This window comes from Osmerus eperlanus, chromosome 5 (genome assembly GCF_963692335.1).
Source record: "Osmerus eperlanus chromosome 5, fOsmEpe2.1, whole genome shotgun sequence".
Classification (NCBI taxonomy): domain Eukaryota; kingdom Metazoa; phylum Chordata; class Actinopteri; order Osmeriformes; family Osmeridae; genus Osmerus; species Osmerus eperlanus.
Window position 1 is genome coordinate 1130802 of NC_085022.1, and position 20764 is coordinate 1151565.

Below are 20764 nucleotides of genomic sequence, written 5' to 3' on the forward strand. Positions count from 1 at the left end.
TATACATTTTATTTATCAGAAACTGCATTAACATATTATTTTAGTGAGGAAATAATAACAGGAGTCAGATGGCTGAGCAGTTAGGGAATCGGGCTATTAATCAGAAGGTTGCTGGTTCGATTCCCGGCCATGTCAAACGTTGACGTTGTGTCCTTGGGAAGGCACTTAACGCTACTTGCCTCGGGGAATGTCCCTGTACTTAGTTACTCTGGATAAGAACTTCTGCTAAAAGTGACTAAATGTAAACTACAAATAACTACTGTTAGGGAAATCAGTTTGTTTTGTTACGCGTTTCTGGATTTTTAAAATATTTTTTTATATCGGCCGATATCGGAATATCGGATTTTTAAATCACCAAATATTTGTATCGGTATCGGCCTTAAAAATCCTTTATCGGTCGGGCTCTAATAGTGACTCAGGCCTTGCTGGTGTGATAGTGACTCAGGCCTTGCTGGTGTGATAGTGAAAGGTTAGAGATCCAGATGTGACACAGGCTGCCTGTGTTGTCCATTCTGAAGCGGTCCGAGGCCGGGGGTCAGAGGCCGGGGGTCAGAGGCAGGGGGTCTTGCGGCTGGACCAGGCACCCACAGCCCAGCCACAGGTGCTTCCACTGAGGTGAGGAAGCCACAACAGCTGGTAGAACAGGGAGGACGTATAAAGCAGCCCTGTACTTGTCTTACACAGCACGACAGCCTCTGTGCCTGTTCAGCACTGCACGTCCCTATCTGGATCTGCATTCACAGGACAGCCTCACAGCAAGGCCGGGGGGGTGGCCTTACAGCAAGGCTGGGGGGGTGGCCTCACAGCAAGGCCGGGGGGGTGGCCTCACAGCAAGGCTGGGGGGGTGGCCTCACAGCAAGGCTGGGGGGGTGGCCTCACAGCAAGGCTGGGGGGGTGGGGGGGGGGGGGGGGGGTCCCTGAGCGATTGGGCTGTCTGGCCCACGCAGCCGGTTGCCATGGTTACCGCTCATCCGAAGTCTTTCCATTGGCTTCCTGCTCCTCCCTCCTCTGGCGTCTGTTGAAGAAGCCGAGCTGGACGGGAGAGAGAAGGAAACTCTTGTTCTTCATACAGCAAGATGCAAATCTGTGCAGGTTTGACATACGCGTCTCATAAATTCTAGCAGTCAGGTACTTTTTCTTCCCCAATTAATTTCTCATCACATTCCTATTTATTTTCAGTCAGAATAGCAAGGCCTGCAGGGTTGTGATTGTGTGCAGTCCTGTATGGAACCGTAGTGAAGCAGAATGAGGGGGTTAAAGGTTTAGGGAACAGGTAATCCACTGCACATATATATGATCCTCTGCAGCTATTGTAAAGGCTGAAGTATAATCTTGTATAATGTGATGTGTGCTGTGTGTGTGTGCCCATGAGCATGTGCCTGTGTGAGCGTGTGTGTGTGCGTGTGTGAGCGTGTGTGTGTGCGTGTGTGAGCGTGTGTGTGTGCGTGTGTGAGCGTGTGTGTGTGCGTGTGTGAGCGTGTGTGCCTGTGTGAGCGTGTGTGTGTGCGTGTGTGAGCGTGTGTGTGTGCGTGTGTGAGCGTGTGTTTGTGCCTGTGTGAGCGTGTGTGTGTGCGTGTGTGAGCGTGTGTGTGTGCGTGTGTGAGCGTGTGTGTGTGCGTGTGTGTGCGTGTGTGAGCGTGTGTGTGCGTGTGTGTGTGCGTGTGTGTGTGCGTGTGTGAGCGTGTGTGCGTGTGTGTGCGTGTGTGAGCGTGTGTGAGCGTGTGTGAGCGTGTGTGTGCGTGTGTGTGTGTGTGTGCGTGTGTGTGTGCGTGTGCGTGTGTGTGTGCGTGTGTGAGCGTGTGTGTGTGTGTGTGCGTGTGTGAGCGTGTGTGTGTGTGTGTGTGCGTGTGTGAGCGTGTGTGTGTGTGTGTGAGCGTGTGTGTGTGTGTGTGAGCGTGTGTGAGCGTGTGTGTGCGTGTGTGAGCGTGTGTGTGTGTGCGTGTGTGTGCGTGTGTGAGCGTGTGTGTGTGTGCGTGTGTGTGCGTGTGTGTGCGTGTGTGTGCGTGTGTGAGCGTGTGTGTGTGTGTGTGTGTGTGTGCGTGTGTGAGCGTGTGTGTGTGTGTGTGTGTGTGTGTGTGTGTGTGCGTGTGTGTGCGTGTGTGAGCGTGTGTGTGTGTGTGTGCGTGTGTGAGCGTGTGTGTGTGTGTGTGTGTGTGTGTGTGTGTACCTTCCACAATGCCAGGACCAGCAGTGAGAGCAGTAGCAGACCGCCCAGAGAGCTGCCTACTATAATCCAGATGGGGATTCTAGAATCTTCCTTCCTGCTCATCTCCAGGATTATCTGCAGAGCAAAACCACAGATGAGCTCAGGCCTGGAGGACAGACAGGGGGTTAGCAGGGAAAGCACTCGACTCTGACAAGTGATTATCCTATCTATGGAGAGTCCTTTCTATGTCTCTCTGTCCATCTATCCGTCTATATATCTATAGAATCTTTCAGCTCCTCACTACACACTAACACTAACCCTGCCAGCACCCTACAGCTCCTCACTACACACTAAGACTAACCCTCCCAGCACCCTACAGCTCCTCACTACACACTAACCCTCCCAGCACCCTACAGCTCCTCACTACACACTAACCCTCCCAGCACCCTACAGCTCCTCACTACACACTAACCCTCCCAGCACCCTACAGCTCCTCACTACACACTAACCCTCCCAGCACGCTACAGCTCCTCACTACACACTAACCCTCCCAGCACCCTACAGCTCCTCACTACACACTAACCCTCCCAGCACCCTACAGCTCCTCACTACACACTAACCCTCCCAGCACCCTACAGCTCCTCACTACACACTAACCCTCCCAGCACCCTACAGCTCCTCACTACACACTAACCCTCCCAGCACGCTACAGCTCCTCACTACACACTAACCCTCCCAGCACCCTACAGCTCCTCACTACACACTAACCCTCCCAGCACCCTACAGCTCCTCACTACACACTAACCCTCCCAGCACCCTACAGCTCCTCACTACACACTAACCCTCCCAGCACGCTACAGCTCCTCACTACACACTAACCCTCCCAGCACCCTACAGCTCCTCACTACACACTAACCCTCCCAGCACCCTACAGCTCCTCACTACACACTAACCCTCCCAGCACCCTACAGCTCCTCACTACACACTAACCCTCCCAGCACCCTACAGTTCCTCACTACACACTAACCCTCCCAGCGCCCTACAGCTCCTCACTACACACTAACCCTCCCAGCACCCTACAGCTCCTCACTACACACTAACCCTCCCAGCACCCTACAGCTCCTCACTACACACTAACCCTCCCAGCACGCTACAGCTCCTCACTACACACTAACCCTCCCAGCACCCTACAGCTCCTCACTACACACTAACCCTCCCAGCACCCTACAGCTCCTCACTACACACTAACCCTCCCAGCACCCTACAGCTCCTCACTACACACTAACCCTCCCAGCACCCTACAGCTCCTCACTACACACTAACCCTCCCAGCACGCTACAGCTCCTCACTACACACTAACCCTCCCAGCACCCTACAGCTCCTCACTACACACTAACCCTCCCAGCACCCTACAGCTCCTCACTACACACTAACCCTCCCAGCACCCTACAGTTCCTCACTACACACTAACCCTCCCAGCGCCCTACAGCTCCTCACTACACACTAACCCTCCCAGCACCCTACAGCTCCTCACTACACACTAACCCTCCCAGCACCCTACAGCTCCTCACTACACACTAACCCTCCCAGCACCCTACAGCTCCTCACTACACACTAACCCTCCCAGCACCCTACAGCTCCTCACTACACACTAACCCTCCCAGCACCCTACAGCTCCTCACTACACACTAAGACTAACCCTGCCAGCACCCTACAGCTCCTCACTACACACTAACCCTGCCAGCACCCTACAGCTCCTCACTACACACTAAGACTAACCCTGCCAGCACCCTACAGCTCCTCACTACACACTAACCCTGCCAGCACCCTACAGCTCCTCACTACACACTAAGACTAACCCTGCCAGCACCCTACAGCTCCTCACTACACACTAACCCTCCCAGCACCCTACAGCTCCTCACTACACACTAACCCTCCCAGTACCCTACAGCTCCTCACTACACACTAACCCTCCCAGCACCCTACAGCTCCTCACTACACACTAACCCTCCCAGCACCCTACAGCTCCTCACTACACACTAACCCTCCCAGCACCCTACAGCTCCTCACTACACACTAACCCTCCCAGCACCCTACAGCTCCTCACTACACACTAACCCTCCCAGCGCCCTACAGCTCCTCACTACACACTAACCCTCCCAGCGCCCTACAGCTCCTCACTACACACTAACCCTCCCAGCACCCTACAGCTCCTCACTACACACTAACCCTCCCAGCACCCTACAGCTCCTCACTACACACTAACCCTCCCAGCGCCCTACAGCTCCTCACTACACACTAACCCTCCCAGCACCCTACAGCTCCTCACTACACACTAACCCTCCCAGCACCCTACAGCTCCTCACTACACACTAACCCTCCCAGCGCCCTACAGCTCCTCACTACACACTAACCCTCCCAGTACCCTACAGCTCCTCACTACACACTAACCCTCCCAGCACCCTACAGCTCCTCACTACACACTAACCCTCCCAGTACCCTACAGCTCCTCACTACACACTAACCCTCCCAGCACCCTACAGCTCCTCACTACACACTAACCCTCCCAGCACCCTACAGCTCCCCACTACACACTAACCCTGCCAGCACCCTACAGCTCCTCACTACACACTAACCCTCCCAGCACCCTACAGCTCCTCACTACACACTAACCCTCCCAGCACCCTACAGCTCCTCACTACACACTAACCCTCCCAGCGCCCTACAGCTCCTCACTACACACTAACCCTCCCAGCACCCTACAGCTCCTCACTACACACTAACCCTCCCAGCACCCTACAGCTCCCCACTACATACTAACCCTCCCAGCACCCTACAGCTCCTCACTACACACTAACCCTCCCAGCACCCTACAGCTCCTCACTACACACTAACCCTCCCAGCACCCTACAGCTCCTCACTACACACTAACCCTCCCAGCACCCTACAGCTCCTCACTACACACTAACCCTCCCAGCACCCTACAGCTCCTCACTACACACTAACCCTCCCAGCACCCTACAGCTCCTCACTACACACTAACCCTCCCAGCACCCTACAGCTCCTCACTACACACTAACCCTCCCAGCACCCTACAGCTCCTCACTACACACTAACCCTCCCAGCACCCTACAGCTCCTCACTACACACTAACCCTCCCAGCACCCTACAGCTCCTCACTACACACTAACCCTCCCAGCACCCTACAGCTCCTCACTACACACTAACCCTCCCAGCACCCTACAGCTCCTCACTACACACTAACCCTCCCAGCACCCTACAGTTCCTCACTACACACTAACCCTCCCAGCACCCTACAGCTCCTCACTACACACTAACCCTCCCAGCACCCTACAGCTCCTCACTACACACTAACCCTCCCAGCACCCTACAGCTCCTCACTACACACTAACCCTCCCAGCACCCTACAGCTCCTCACTACACACTAACCCTCCCAGCACCCTACAGCTCCTCACTACACACTAACCCTCCCAGCACCCTACAGCTCCTCACTACACACTAACCCTCCCAGCGCCCTACAGTTCCTCACTACACACTAACCCTCCCAGCACCCTACAGCTCCTCACTACACACTAACCCTCCCAGCACCCTACAGCTCCTCACTACACACTAACCCTCCCAGCACCCTACAGCTCCTCACTACACACTAACCCTCCCAGCACCCTACAGCTCCTCACTACACACTAACCCTCCCAGCACCCTACAGCTCCTCACTACACACTAACCCTCCCAGCACCCTACAGCTCCTCACTACACACTAACCCTCCCAGCACCCTACAGCTCCTCACTACACACTAACCCTCCCAGCACCCTACAGCTCCTCACTACACACTAACCCTCCCAGCACCCTACAGCTCCTCACTACACACTAACCCTCCCAGCACCCTACAGCTCCTCACTACACACTAACCCTCCCAGCACCCTACAGCTCCTCACTACACACTAACCCTCCCAGCACCCTACAGCTCCTCACTACACACTAACCCTCCCAGCACCCTACAGCTCCTCACTACACACTAACCCTCCCAGCACCCTACAGCTCCTCACTACACACTAACCCTCCCAGCACGCTACAGCTCCTCACTACACACTAACCCTCCCAGCACCCTACAGCTCCTCACTACACACTAACCCTCCCAGCACCCTACAGCTCCTCACTACACACTAACCCTCCCAGCACCCTACAGCTCCTCACTACACACTAACCCTCCCAGCACCCTACAGCTCCTCACTACACACTAACCCTCCCAGCACCCTACAGCTCCTCACTACACACTAACCCTCCCAGCACCCTACAGCTCCTCACTACACACTAACCCTCCCAGCACCCTACAGCTCCTCACTACACACTAACCCTCCCAGCACCCTACAGCTCCTCACTACACACTAACCCTGCCAGCGCCCTACAGCTCCTCACTACACACTAACCCTCCCAGCACCCTACAGCTCCTCACTACACACTAACCCTCCCAGCACCCTACAGCTCCTCACTACACACTAACCCTCCCAGCACCCTACAGCTCCTCACTACACACTAACCCTCCCAGCGCCCTACAGCTCCTCACTACACACTAACCCTCCCAGCACCCTACAGCTCCTCACTACACACTAACCCTCCCAGCACCCTACAGCTCCTCACTACACACTAACCCTCCCAGCACCCTACAGCTCCTCACTACACACTAACCCTCCCAGCACCCTACAGCTCCTCACTACACACTAACCCTCCCAGCACCCTACAGCTCCTCACTACACACTAACCCTCCCAGCACCCTACAGCTCCTCACTACACACTAACCCTCCCAGCACCCTACAGCTCCTCACTACACACTAACCCTCCCAGCACCCTACAGCTCCTCACTACACACTAACCCTCCCAGCACCCTACAGCTCCTCACTACACACTAACCCTCCCAGCACCCTACAGCTCCTCACTACACACTAACCCTCCCAGCACCCTACAGCTCCTCACTACACACTAACCCTCCCAGCACCCTACAGCTCCTCACTACACACTAACCCTCCCAGCACCCTACAGCTCCTCACTACACACTAACCCTCCCAGCACCCTACAGCTCCTCACTACACACTAACCCTCCCAGTACCCTACAGCTCCTCACTACACACTAACCCTCCCAGCACCCTACAGCTCCTCACTACACACTAACCCTCCCAGCACCCTACAGCTCCTCACTACACACTAACCCTCCCAGCACCCTACAGCTCCTCACTACACACTAACCCTCCCAGCACCCTACAGCTCCTCACTACACACTAACCCTCCCAGCACCCTACAGCTCCTCACTACACACTAACCCTCCCAGCACCCTACAGCTCCTCACTACACACTAACCCTCCCAGCACCCTACAGCTCCTCACTACACACTAACCCTCCCAGCACCCTACAGCTCCTCACTACACACTAACCCTCCCAGCACCCTACAGCTCCTCACTACACACTAACCCTCCCAGCGCCCTACAGCTCCTCACTACACACTAACCCTCCCAGCACCCTACAGCTCCTCACTACACACTAACCCTCCCAGCACCCTACAGCTCCTCACTACACACTAACCCTCCCAGCACCCTACAGCTCCTCACTACACACTAACCCTCCCAGCACCCTACAGCTCCTCACTACACACTAACCCTCCCAGCGCCCTACAGCTCCTCACTACACACTAACCCTCCCAGCACCCTACAGCTCCTCACTACACACTAACCCTCCCAGCACCCTACAGCTCCTCACTACACACTAACCCTCCCAGCACCCTACAGCTCCTCACTACACACTAACCCTCCCAGCACCCTACAGCTCCTCACTACACACTAACCCTCCCAGCACCCTACAGCTCCTCACTACACACTAACCCTCCCAGCGCCCTACAGCTCCTCACTACACACTAACCCTCCCAGCACCCTACAGCTCCTCACTACACACTAACCCGCCCATAAGGGGAGAAAGCTTTCTGGGGCCCAGCCGCTGTGCCACAAATAATCTAGTTGGGTGTGCTTTGCCTTCGGCAAGGGCACAACCTTTGTTCTCTCACATATATATTATTGGGTGTGCTCAAGCCTTCGGCGAGAGCACAACCTTTGTTCTCTCACATATATATTTATTATTTATTTTTGCCCCCCTAAAACTCAGTCAATATTTGGACTACATAGACAACCTAGGTGTCAAAAGTTTCGTCTTGGTAGCGATTGAGTTGCTTGTATTTTTATTTACACTCCGTTGCACAGTTTAGGAGGTTACAACGTTTTTGTGGCAAAAAGTGTCTTCTGTTGACGAAGGGTACCAATGCTAGCCTACGTCACTACGTCAGCACACGTTAGCAACGACGCATGGATACAACGTGATAGAGACGTTCTAGCACGCAAATTGGAGCTTGGATTATGAGTGAAAAATGCCAACCCCCAAAATTACCAACCATTGGGTTTTGTTGAGAAAGCAATTTCGAGTGGAACTGCAATCTCTGATTTTTTATTTAGGTCGTGAAAGTCTTTGTAATTTGAGCGAGTGCGGGTCACCCGTGAGACTGCCTAGGCGGCAGCCATGGAAGCGTCATAGTAGTTTAGTATTTTCGTAATTTTATAGTTCGGTCAATTCTACACCAAAAAACAGAAGGAGGGCAATGTTATGACGATATGACTATTGTGAAGACAGCCAGATGGTGAGATTTTAATGTAGGTTGCTGTAAAAACTTTGATTGGTTTGCTACGTGAGAGCCCCGTCAGCCTCCGTTGACGATTGTGTCAGCTGTTGTCGATCTCTGATGAGTATTTTCTTAATTTCGTACCAGGGTCAATTCTACATCAAAAATCAGAAGGAGGGCAGTGTTTTAAAGATATGGCGATTGCGAAGATAGCCAGCGGGTCAGCATATTTTTGTGATTTGTGTAAAACTTGGAATTTGAGTGACACCGCGGCTTGTTTTGACGTTAGCCTCAGTCAGACTCGGCTCGCCCACTGGCAGTGTGTAGTACTGTCTTCAATGCCACAGCTAAACTTTATGTCAAAAGAAACGTTCTCATTTCCGGCGCTTTCAAACAATCAGTGAACTGTGGAGCAACAGCAGCTAGCTTGCCTCTAGCAAACTTATTTTGAATTAGCCATTTCCCCCTACATTAATGTCAAACTTATTTACGTTTTGGGGGGCATATTTTCAGTTAACAGACGGTACTGTTTGAATCGCGATTCCATACTGCCAGTGACAACGTTGTTACAGTAGCTTGTTTCAAAGGGGGTTCGCAGCTGTTTCAAAGGGTGTTCTTAATGAAATATGCAATATGAGTAGGCTAAATGCTTGAAAATATCACTAGAAGGGAAAAACTTAGAGGACGGACCCACCTGCAACCGACGCAAGCAAGCACACCCTACAATTTCCCCAGAAATTGTACCCTCTCTAGTTATTATTATTTTATTATTCTTTTTGCCCCCCTAAAACTCAGTCAATATTTGGCCTACATAGACAACCTAGGTGTCAAAAGTTTCGTCTTGGTAGCGATTGAGTTGCTTCTATTGGGATTTACGTTCCGTTGCATGGTTTAGGCTCAAGTTAAGTTTTTGTGGCGAAAAGTGAAGCTAACGGTGGCTAATTTGCTAGCCACAGTCACTGACGTTACTAACGTCACTAACGTCACGAAAACTCGCGTAACTACCTCTAGCAGAACATTAGTTTAGCAGCTCGTTAACTTCTGGGAGATAGCTAAGCTAACTGATTTACTGCAAGGCAGCTGCAGAAACGCCACAAGCAAAGAGGCCAGGGTGATAACTATTTACTAATTTTACTTTGTGATATGACACACAATTGTGATGTGTAATGTACAATATAAGCTGATATTATTAAGGAAGTACATCTACTTTCGGAAACAGTAGTCTACTATTTCACTGAAGTATTAGCATCATGACATTAGCCTGTGTTGCCCGGGCAACACATACTACAGTGGTCTATGACGTATCTGTTTTCAATCGTTAAAATAAACATTCCTCACAAATACATTTTCGTTGTAGGATTTATTATGACATTAGTAAACGATTTGTTGGTGAAATTACCATTACCTGTGGTTTCAAACCAGTGTAGCTCACTGCAACGCTGTAGCCTACCCGAGACACTAGTGAGTAGCTAACAAAAACATCTCCACAGCTGTTTAGGAAGTCAAACGGCGACAGAACATGTTCGGCACTCCCCTTACTTAAATCAAAAGTCTTTCAATAGGTGAAACTATCTGACTACTAACCTGAACTTCATTGCCACAGCCTAAACTTTGTCAATCTGTTCATGAAAATAATTAATTTCAGCCTAAACCGTATGGAAGCAAATCGTTACCAAAATTCAAATGCAAATGCATTTGCATTTTAAGAATGTGGCTGCATTATTTGACTCATAAATGAAATTAGTAATCAATCATCCTATTTGCATTTTAATTTTCTTCTTCAAGAGTGCTCAATCTTTCACTTAATTAAAATGAAAAAGAAATAGACATTTGAGATTTAATTTTCAAAATATGCCCCAGCAAATAGATACCTAAATTCAATTTAAAATGTTAAATTTGAAAATTCAAATGCATTTCCAGAAATGCATTTTCATTTTAAAAATGTGGCTGCAAAATCGTGACCACAATTCAAATTCAAATGCATTTCCAGAAATGCATTTTCATTTTCAAGAACGTGGCTGCAAAATCGTGACCACAATTCAAATTCAAATGCATTTCCAGAAATGCATTTTCATTTCAAGAACGTGGCTGCAAAATCGTGACCACAATTCAAATGCATTTGCAGAAATGCAAAATGAACGAAAAAGCATTCTGAGCGGCGCAGCAGAGTGACGTCAGTAGCCGCTCTTCTTCAGCTCCCTGCTGACCGAGCTACCCATCTTGTTCGGTAGGGGGCGGTGTGCACATATGCATTGCATTACATTGCAAATGTGCCGGGAAATTGATTGAATTGCCGGGTCTTTAGAGGACGCATCACAGACTGAGCAACTTGATGTCAAACAATGACTAAAACAGTGGCAGAGCTACTATTAATGTGTAAATCTGTGACGGCAGAGTATGCAGCCAAGCTCTCTATGACTTGTTCTACTCGGTCACGGGCATCAGACTCAGATAATAATGTTTTATGTAGGAGAGAGATGGCACACGCGCGGATGCTTAAAGGTCCCACGACATGCTGTTTTTGGATGCTTTTATATAGGCCTTAGTGGTCCCTTAATACTGTATCTGAAGTTTCTTTCCCGAAATTCAGCCTTGGTGCAGAATTACAGCCACTACGAGCAGTCCCACAATGAGCTTTCCTCAGGACTTGCTGTTTCTGTGTCTGTAGCTTTAAATGCTATGAGGAAGAAAGAGGCGGGACTAACTGCCACCATCATTTTCAAAACTGAGCGTTTCAGCTTTCATTTTCTCAAAGGCGTAAAATAATACTCAGGGCTTTGTTTACACCTATCGAAATGTCTAGCCACTGGGGGACCAAAGGCAGGCTAGGGGAACTCATATTAATGTCAAATAACCTCCTAAAGTGAACATTTCATGTCATGGGACCTTTAATATAAGTAAAGCCCTATTTTGGGTGGGCCCATTCACTGGACCTTTTCAGTGGCAATTTCTATGTGCGGGCCTGGCGTTCTAACTAAAAGTTGATTAGAATCCACAACATTTCTGATCCTCCTAGTTCACCAGCTTGACCTCTGACTGAAGGAAGGCAGTGTGCACTGTGACCAAGTGCCAGCTGGTCTGTGATGCAGCAGGGGGTGGAGTGCTGGGCCTACCTGTCGAACAGGCCTCTCCTCCTGCAGGAACATGGGGGAGGAAGGGCCTAGCTGGATGGAGGCAGATGTCACCAGTGCCAGAGACCTGAACTTCACCTGCCGGAGAGAGAGAGAGACACACATCAGAGATGGGGGGGGGGGGGGGGGGGATTTCCAACCGTTATTCTGAGGTGGCAAAACATCACATTTAGCAGCATTTTATTTATTCATCAGATGCTGTGATCCAAAGCGACCGATGAACAGAGCATGTAGAAAGTGCAGCAGGAGATGGAGGATCAGAAGAATTCTACAGGATGTAGACGTGAAGAGTTCTACAGGATGTAGTCGTGCAGAATTCTACAGGATGTAGACGTGCAGAGTTCTACAGGATGTAGACTTGCAGAGTTCTACAGGATGTAGACGGTCGGAGCCAAGAAAGGGGCTGTACATTTACGAGACGCATCGCAGTAAACATCTCAGCTGACAGGTGCGAAAATAATACTACAGCGACATAAAGTAGTAATAATAATAATAATACATTTTATTTCCAAGGCGCCGTTCTCGGCACTCAAGGACACCGTACAGAGGTATATAAAACCACTAAAAGCAGCAGAAAAATTTGAAATATAACATTAAAAACAACAGAAGGAAGCAGTGCAAATGACATTACGTGGAATAAGCAGTAGTAAAGAGATGTGTTTTGAGTTGTGATTTGAAATGGGGGAATTAATCTATATTTCTGAGTTGGGGTGGTAGTGAGTTCCAGAGACGGGGAGCAGAGCGGCTGAATGCTCTACCCATGGTAGTGAGACGGGCAGAGGGGACAGACAGGTGTATGGAGGAAGAGGATCTGAGGGAACGGGAGGTAGTGGGACCCTGGAGGAGATCAGACAAATATGGGGGGGTGAGGTGGTGGATGGCCTTAAATGTAAACAGGAGAATCTTGTATTGTATGCAAGACTGGACTGGGAGCCAGTGGAGCTGTTGAAGGACAGGAGTGATGTGGTGGATAGAGGGGGTGCGGGTTATAATGCGGCCAGCTGAATTCTGGACCAGTTGAAGTTTATGGAGGGATTTGTGAGAGAGGCCAAAAAGGAGGGAGTTGCAATAATCTAAACGGGAGGTGACGAGACTGTGTACAAGAATGGCGGCAGTGTGGGGGGTAAGGGAGGGGCGGAGACGGTTGATGTTTCTCAGATGAAAGTAGGCAGACCGGGTGATGTAATTGATGTGTGGCTGAAAGGACAGTGTGCTGTCAAGGATGACACCCAGACTCTTAACCTTGGGGGATGGTGAAACGGAGGAGTTGTCAATAATAAGAGAAAAACTGTCGGTTTTGGATAAAGTGGATTTGGTGCCAATGAGCAGAACCTCGCTTTTATTACTGCTTAATTTGAGGAAGTTTTGGGTGAACCAGATTCTTATTTCAGCTATGCAATCAGTAAGGGAGGTGGGTGGGAGAGTGGACGAGGGTTTGGTAGAAAGGTAGAGCTGGGTGTCATCAGCATAACAGTGAAAGTGAATGTTGAATTTGCGAAAGATATTGCCATGGGGAAGGAGGTAAATGATGAAGAGTAGGGGCCCCAGGACAGAGCCCTGGGGCACACCTGAAGTGACAGAGGAGGGAGTGGATTTAAAACTCTTGAGTTGGATGAACTGAGTGCGGTCAGAAAGGTAAGATGTGAACCAGTTTAACGGAGTGTGGGTGATGCCGATCGAAGAGAGCCTGTGGAGGAGGGTGGTGTGACAGATGGTGTCAAAGGCTGCACTCAGGTCGAGGAGGATGAGGATGGTTAATAGTCCAGAATCAGCTGCCATGAGGAGATCGTTAGTGATTTTGAGAAGTGCTGTTTCAGTGCTATGGAGTGGGCGGAAACCGGACTGGAACTGTTAATAAAGGTTATTGCGGGATAGGTGAGAATGGAGTTGAGAGGCAACTGTTTTTTCCAGGATTTTGGAGATGAAAGGTAGATTGGATATAGGACAGAAGTTATTGAAGTTGGAGGGGTCGGCACCAGGTTTTTTCAGAATTGGGGTAATGGCAGCATTTTTGAAGGATTTAGGGACAGTTCCAGTGCTGAGAGAGGAGTGGATGATAGCAGAAATGAGGGGGACCAGGGAGGGAAGGCAGGCTTTAACAAATTGTGTGGCAAGGGGTTAAGTTGGCAAGTGGATGGCTATGATTTCAGGATGAGTTCAGTGATATCTGAAAGAGCAGGGAGCTGGAAGGAGGAGAATGAGTCTGTACATGGGTGGTAGTCTGTTGAGAAGCTGAGCTGAGGGATTGATCCAAGGTATTGGTGGATGTTATTGATTTTTTCATTGAAAAAGGACATGATGGAGTTGCAGAAGGAGGTTGTATACAGGTGAGGGGAAGAATGTCCTGGGGTTGGGTGATATTGTTGAGTAAGGAGAACAGTGTCTTGGAGTTTCCTTTATTGGCAGTGATTATACTGGAGTAGTAGTTGGTTTTGGTGCTAGCAATGGAGTCCTTGTAACATAAGATGTGGTTATTGTACATATCTTTGTGAATAGTGAGTCCGGTTTTCCTGTGAAGACGCTCAAGTTGCCGACCTTTGGCTTTCATGAGACGAAGATCGGGGGTGAACCAAGGGGCGGAGACGGAAAAGGAGGCAGATCTGGTTTTTAACGGGGCAAGGGAATTAAGAATATTATGGAGTCCCGTGTTGTAATGAGAGACCAGTTCATCGAGGGTGAGGGATAGATTGTCAGTGTCAGGGAAACAGGAGGAGTGGATACTTGAAGTGAGCGTGGCGGGGTTGATATTCTTTATATTCCGAAAGGAAATAGTGCGTGGTATTTTAGTGATGGAGAGAGTGAGTTTCACTGCAATTGAGAGGAGAAAGTACACTTAGTGACGGCCTGTCTGCTTGAACAGACCCCCCCGGGGATTGGGGCAGTATGGATGATGTCTGACGGTGGGGAACACTACTGTAGCAAGAGGAGACAGGTTGAACTCTCTTCCACAGTTCAGAACAAGGAAGAATACTTTCTCATCACAACTTTCTCCTTTTCTACATTTCATGCAGAAACAGACACCATGTTTCATGCAGAAACAGACACCATGTTTCATGCAGAAACAGACACCATGTTTCATGCAGAAACAGACACCATGTTTCATGCAGAAACAGACACCATGTTTCATGCAGAAACAGACACCATGTTTCATGCAGAAACAGACACCATGTTTCATGCAGAAACAGACACCATGTTTCATGCAGAAACAGACACCATGTTTCATGCAGAAACAGACACCATGTTTCATGCAGAAACAGACACCATGTTTCATGCAGAAACAGACACCATGTTTCATGCAGAAACAGACACCATGTTTCATGCAGAAACAGACACCATGTTTCATGCAGAAACAGACACCATGTTTCATGCAGAAACAGACACCATGTTTCATGCAGAAACAGACACCATGTTTCATGCAGAAACAGACACCATGTTTCATGCAGAAACAGACACCATGTTTCATGCAGAAACAGACACCATGTTTCATGCAGAAACAGACACCATGTTTCATGCAGAAACAGACACCATGTTTCATGCAGAAACAGACACCATGTTTCATGCAGAAACAGACACCATGTTTCATGCAGAAACAGACACCATGTTTCATGCAGAAACAGACACCATGTTTCATGCAGAAACAGACACCATGTTTCATGCAGAAACAGACACCATGTTTCATGCAGAAACAGACACCATGTTTCATGCAGAAACAGACACCATGTTTCATGCAGAAACAGACACCATGTTTACTCACAGCCAGCAGGGCCTGGAGGTGCAGTCGGACCATGATCGTCACCTTGGTCTCGCGGTACGCAGGCAGGGACAAACGGCACTGCACAGACACAGTCTTGCTGTTGGAGTGGTTCTGGAGAGTTCAACAAGCACCAGACTGTGTTAATGACACAGACAGCCGTTACATCCCAACACCCAGGGAGGTCATGAAGGTAGCTGGGTAGTTCAGGGAAGACATGCACACAGAACTCCATCTAACTTCATCTCACCCCACTGTCCTCAACTAATTTCACACACAGCCAGGCTTCAGGTATTCGTTCTTGTTATTCTTAGCTTAGCAGTTTCCAGGTGAATTATTTAGTATCATTACATTTGTCTAATCTGTATTTATATTATACTGTATAGCGTAAATTATTCATAAGAATAGTAGCTCATATAAAATGTATTTATCAGAGGTTAGATTATTTATTATCGGCTTAGATAGGCGTCTTGGAAACTGTCGAGGAGAAGGACCTAGTAGTTCCAGAGTTCTTGCAGATGTCAGAGCTGAAGGTGAGCAGCAGGCAGAGCAGAGCAGAATAGAGTAGATCAGAGTAGAGCAGAGCAGAGTACAATACAGCAGGGTAGAGCAGAACACAGTAGAGCACAGTAGAACAGAGCAGAACAGAGCAGAGTACAGTAGAGCAGGGTAGAGCAGAACACAGTAGAGCACAGTAGAACAGAGCATAGTAGAGCAGAGCACAGTAGAGCAGGGTAGAGCAGAACACAGTAGAGCACAGTAGAACAGAGCAGAGTAGAGCAGAACACAGTAGAGCACAGTAGAACAGAGCAGAGTAGAGCAGAGCACAGTAGAGCAGGGTAGAGCAGAGTACAGTAGAGCACAGTAGAGCAGGGTAGAGCAGAGTACAGTAGAGCACAGTAGAACAGAGCAGCAGTGTTTACCATCTGAGGGAGGGAGGAGAGGTCCTCAGGAGAAACCTGTCCTGGAGACAGAGAGCGAGGGAGGACACAGTGGGAGTCCACTGCCTGTGGAAGAGAGAGAGGGTCGGGAGGAATATCAAACCAGACAGTTCAGCCCCCACCTGTTTAATAGTCAATATGCTGCATAGTGGGTTCATCATCTGATGAGTCACACTGGTTACTGTGTTTACTTGCCTGATAAACAGGTACAATGTTACTTATTGGAGACGGACCATTTATAACCGGCAACTCAAAATTAATCTGTCACCTGATCGATGTGGAAGCTGGTGATTTGGAGAAGATGGTTCCCAGATGCGGTTATGGCGCAGGCATCCACAGCAAACTGAAGGTCTGTCACTGAGAAGAAGCCAAGGTTCTGGATCTGGAGAAAGACACACCAACCACCACGTCCAAAGTGTATGAAGAGGTGACAAAGGATGCAGCTTTGTGATGTTGATCGCAGCTGTGTGAACTCACATGGTAGGTGAGGTTGAACAGGGGTCCGAGGTTGCCAGTTTTGTCAGAGTCTGTCTGGATGTCAAAGCGTGGAGAGTTGGGATCTCTGGGGTGGGGGGAGAGATAAGGGGGGTGGGGGAAGAGGAGGTTGGGGAGAGATAAGGGGGGGTGGGGGAGAGATAAGGGGGTGGGGGGAGGGGGGTGGGGGAGAGAGAAAAGAAACGGTCTTCAAACGATTCAAACCAACATCCCAGAAATCTAAGCGAACGTGAGACTGACGTGCATTCAGAAGCCATCGTGCTGCAACAGCCAGTGAAAATGTCACCACTGTCAACGCTTGTCTGGTTGACTTCTCGGATATAGAGAGTAGATTAACTGGCTGGAACCCACCTTGTGAACAGAAGGTCTGCTTCATATTTAAGAGGGTGGAAGATGTTGTTGACATTGTCGTCAGGGTTGATCTCCTGCCCATCGCTGCAGAGGAAGACAAGCTAAATTGACAGGCTCTCTGCTAGGAGATGAGATCTACATGGTAGTCTGGTAGTTCAGGATTCAGAGGTACCTGCTCTACGGTATCATAGCACCCTCACCTGGCGGTTTCCAAGACAACTCTCACATGGTCCAAAAAGATGGAGCTGAACTGGAGCTCCAGATGGAAAAACACCTGGAGCAGAAAAATATAAACCCTTAATCCTCAACACACACACACATACACACAGACATACACACAGACAGACAGATCACCACACACACACACACACAGACAGACAGACAGACAGATCCCCACACAGACAGACAGATCACCACACAGACAGACAGATCACCACACAGACAGACAGATTGTTAGAAAAGTTAAAGATTTAACTGTTATCCTGTATAAGAATGATTCTGTGTTCAGTATTCCTTGTGTGCAAAGAGAGGCCTACCCCCAAACATGACCTATAGATGACACTAGGCTTACGTAAACAAACTGACCTAGGTTGACCATTATCATACTAGCGGTGCAATAAACCTTATCTGTGTTGAGTGAATCATATGGTCAAGCCTAGGGTCGGAGAACTCTGTAAGTTTCCACGTGCACGTGCACTCTGTCTCTGGGATCGATCATATTGACAGCTGATATGCAGGGGCGGAGACTTCTCACCAATAAATAGTCTTACCTGAAGACTTGTGAACCAGACATTCTTTGTAGCACAATGGCGTGTGATGTTTTGTCTCCTTGAGGCCGCAAGCAATAAAGCTTTCTTAACTTGTTCATCGACTGACTGTGCAATGCTTGATAGATTAATATTTTTGACACAGATTACCACACACACACACACAGACAGACATTCCCCCAACAGACAGACAGGCAGACAGACAGACATATCACCACACACACAGACAGACAGATCACCACACATACAGACAGACAGATCACCACACAGACAGACAGTCAGACAGACAGACAGACAGATCACCTGACAGACAGACAGACAGATCACCACACACACAGACAAACAGACAGACAGATCACCACACAGACAGACACACACAGACAGACAGACAGACAGATCACCACACAGACAGCCAGACAGACAGCCAGATCACCACTCACACAGACAAACAGACAGACAGATCACCACACAGACAGACAGACGGGTGGTACCTGCAGCACACAGGAGTGGCTGGTGTAGGTTTCTGGGTTTCACTAGCAGAAGCATGTTTAGTTTGGCACGCCATTGTGGTTCTGCCTCAGGCTAAAAAACACCTGATCCACATCGAGCCTTACCAGGGGAAGCCAGTAAGAACCTGAACCAGAGTGTTGGCAATTAAATCCAGCATCCAGCCATCTCTGCAGGGACAGCCTGCTGTAGAGGAGAAGCCAGATGCCAGGACTGGTGCTGGTGCCTCCCTCCGCCTGCTCTAACAAGCCGGGAAATAACCGTTCATTCAAACCATGTCACTGCTACGAGTGGCTGGACTCTGGTGGTGTTTCTTCTAGCTGAGCAGTTCACACAAGCTGAAGTGTCGTCTACACTAAGGAGACTGATATGGCTACCAGACAGTAGTACCTGGGCCTCATGAGGCAGACATGAGGCAGACCTGAGGGCAGACCTGAGGCAGTACCTGGGCCTCATGAGGCAGACATGAGGCAGACCTGAGGGCAGACCTGAGGCAGTACCTGGGCCTCATGAGGCAGACATGAGGCAGACCTGAGGGCAGACCTGAGGCAGTACCTGGGCCTCATGAGGCAGACATGAGGCAGACCTGAGGGCAGACCTGAGGCAGTACCTGGGCCTCATGAGGCAGACATGAGGCAGACCTGAGGGCAGACCTGAGGCAGTACCTGGGCCTCATGAGGCAGACATGAGGCAGACATGAGCCAGACCTTAGGGCAGACCTGAGGCAGTACCTGGGCCTCATGAGGCAGACATGAGGCAGACATGAGGCAGACATGAGCCAGACCTTAGGGCAGACCTGAGGCAGTACCTGGGCCTCATGAGGCAGACATGAGGCAGTACCTGGGCCTGGGACCTCATAAAGGGAGCGCTGACGTTGCATGTCCTCTTGTTCCACTGTCTGTCCTCGGAGGGGCACTCTATCTTGATGTCTGACTTGTCCTGCAGGGCAGAAGACAGTAGAACACAGACAGTAGAACACAGACAGTAGAACACAGACAGTAGAACACAGACAGTAGAACACAGACAGTAGAACACAGACAGTAGAACACATTAGACCCCTGCCGAGGCTCACCTGCCCCCTGCTGAGGCTCACCTTCACTATGAGGCTGGAGAAGAGCAGGTTGGAGGAGAGAGAGATGCGGAGGGTGGCGCGGTAGGCGTTCTCTCCTCGGTTGTCAAGGCGACCGTAGACAGCCATCTTCCTGCGGGCGGCCTCCACCACCCGCTCCGACCTCGCCGCGTCTCCACGGTGACGACACAGAGTCAGGGACGAGTGCTCCCGCAAGCCACAGAACTGCCTTCAGACAAGAGGTGGAGCTCTCAGTCCAGCCTGGGAGTGTGTGTGAGAGACTGTGTGTGTGTGTGTGTGTGTGTGTGTGTGTGAGAGAGAGAGACTGTGTGTGTGTGTGTGTGTGTGTGAGACTGTGTGTGTGTGTGTGTGTGTGTGTGAGACTGTGTGTGTGAGAGACTGTGTGTGTTTGAGACTGTGTGTGTGTGTGTGATAGAGACTGTGTGTGTGAGAGACTGTGTGTGTTTGAGACTGTGTGTGTGTGTGAGAGAGACTGTGTGTGTGTGTGTGCGTGTGTGTGTGTGAGACTGTGTGTGTGAGAGACTGTGTGTGTGTGTGTGAGACTGTGTGTGAGTGTGACAGACTGTGTGTGTGAGAGACTGTGTGTGTGTGTGTGTGAGACTGTGTGTGAGTGTGACAGACTGTGTGTGTGTGTGTTTATGCTAGCAACTCACGTGGTGTCCAGCAGATCAGTGTGGCTGTGCAGGGAGAGGTCAGGGACACAGCTGTCTTCCCCCTCACAGCCGTTCCAGAAGGGGAGCTGTAACACAGACAGGAACCACTTCACATCTTAGGAGCACAGCCCTTTATACAAGCAGTATCACAGAGGGCTTCACATACGCCCATGAAACTGCACCTAACCCAACCTGAACCCTCAGAGAAGACAAGGACTAAACTACCGGGAAAACTCAGACAGTAGTAATCAACTG

The 20764-nt window shown here is 49.9% G+C and overlaps 1 protein-coding gene across 1 annotated transcript in view; it reads right to left on the bottom strand.

The window, feature by feature from the left end:
• Positions 1-446: 446 nt before the first annotated feature.
• itga11b (integrin, alpha 11b) overlaps positions 447-20764 on the bottom strand; it is a 24395-nt gene continuing 4077 nt past the window's right edge. Inside the window, 12 exon segments of the mRNA XM_062460756.1 lie at positions 447-1032; positions 2168-2281; positions 11937-12032; positions 15709-15819; positions 16629-16712; positions 16915-17028; positions 17124-17208; positions 17493-17576; positions 17693-17766; positions 19607-19705; positions 19860-20064; positions 20510-20595. Coding sequence (XP_062316740.1) covers positions 961-1032; positions 2168-2281; positions 11937-12032; positions 15709-15819; positions 16629-16712; positions 16915-17028; positions 17124-17208; positions 17493-17576; positions 17693-17766; positions 19607-19705; positions 19860-20064; positions 20510-20595 — 1224 coding nt within the window. The 3' untranslated portion in view covers positions 447-960.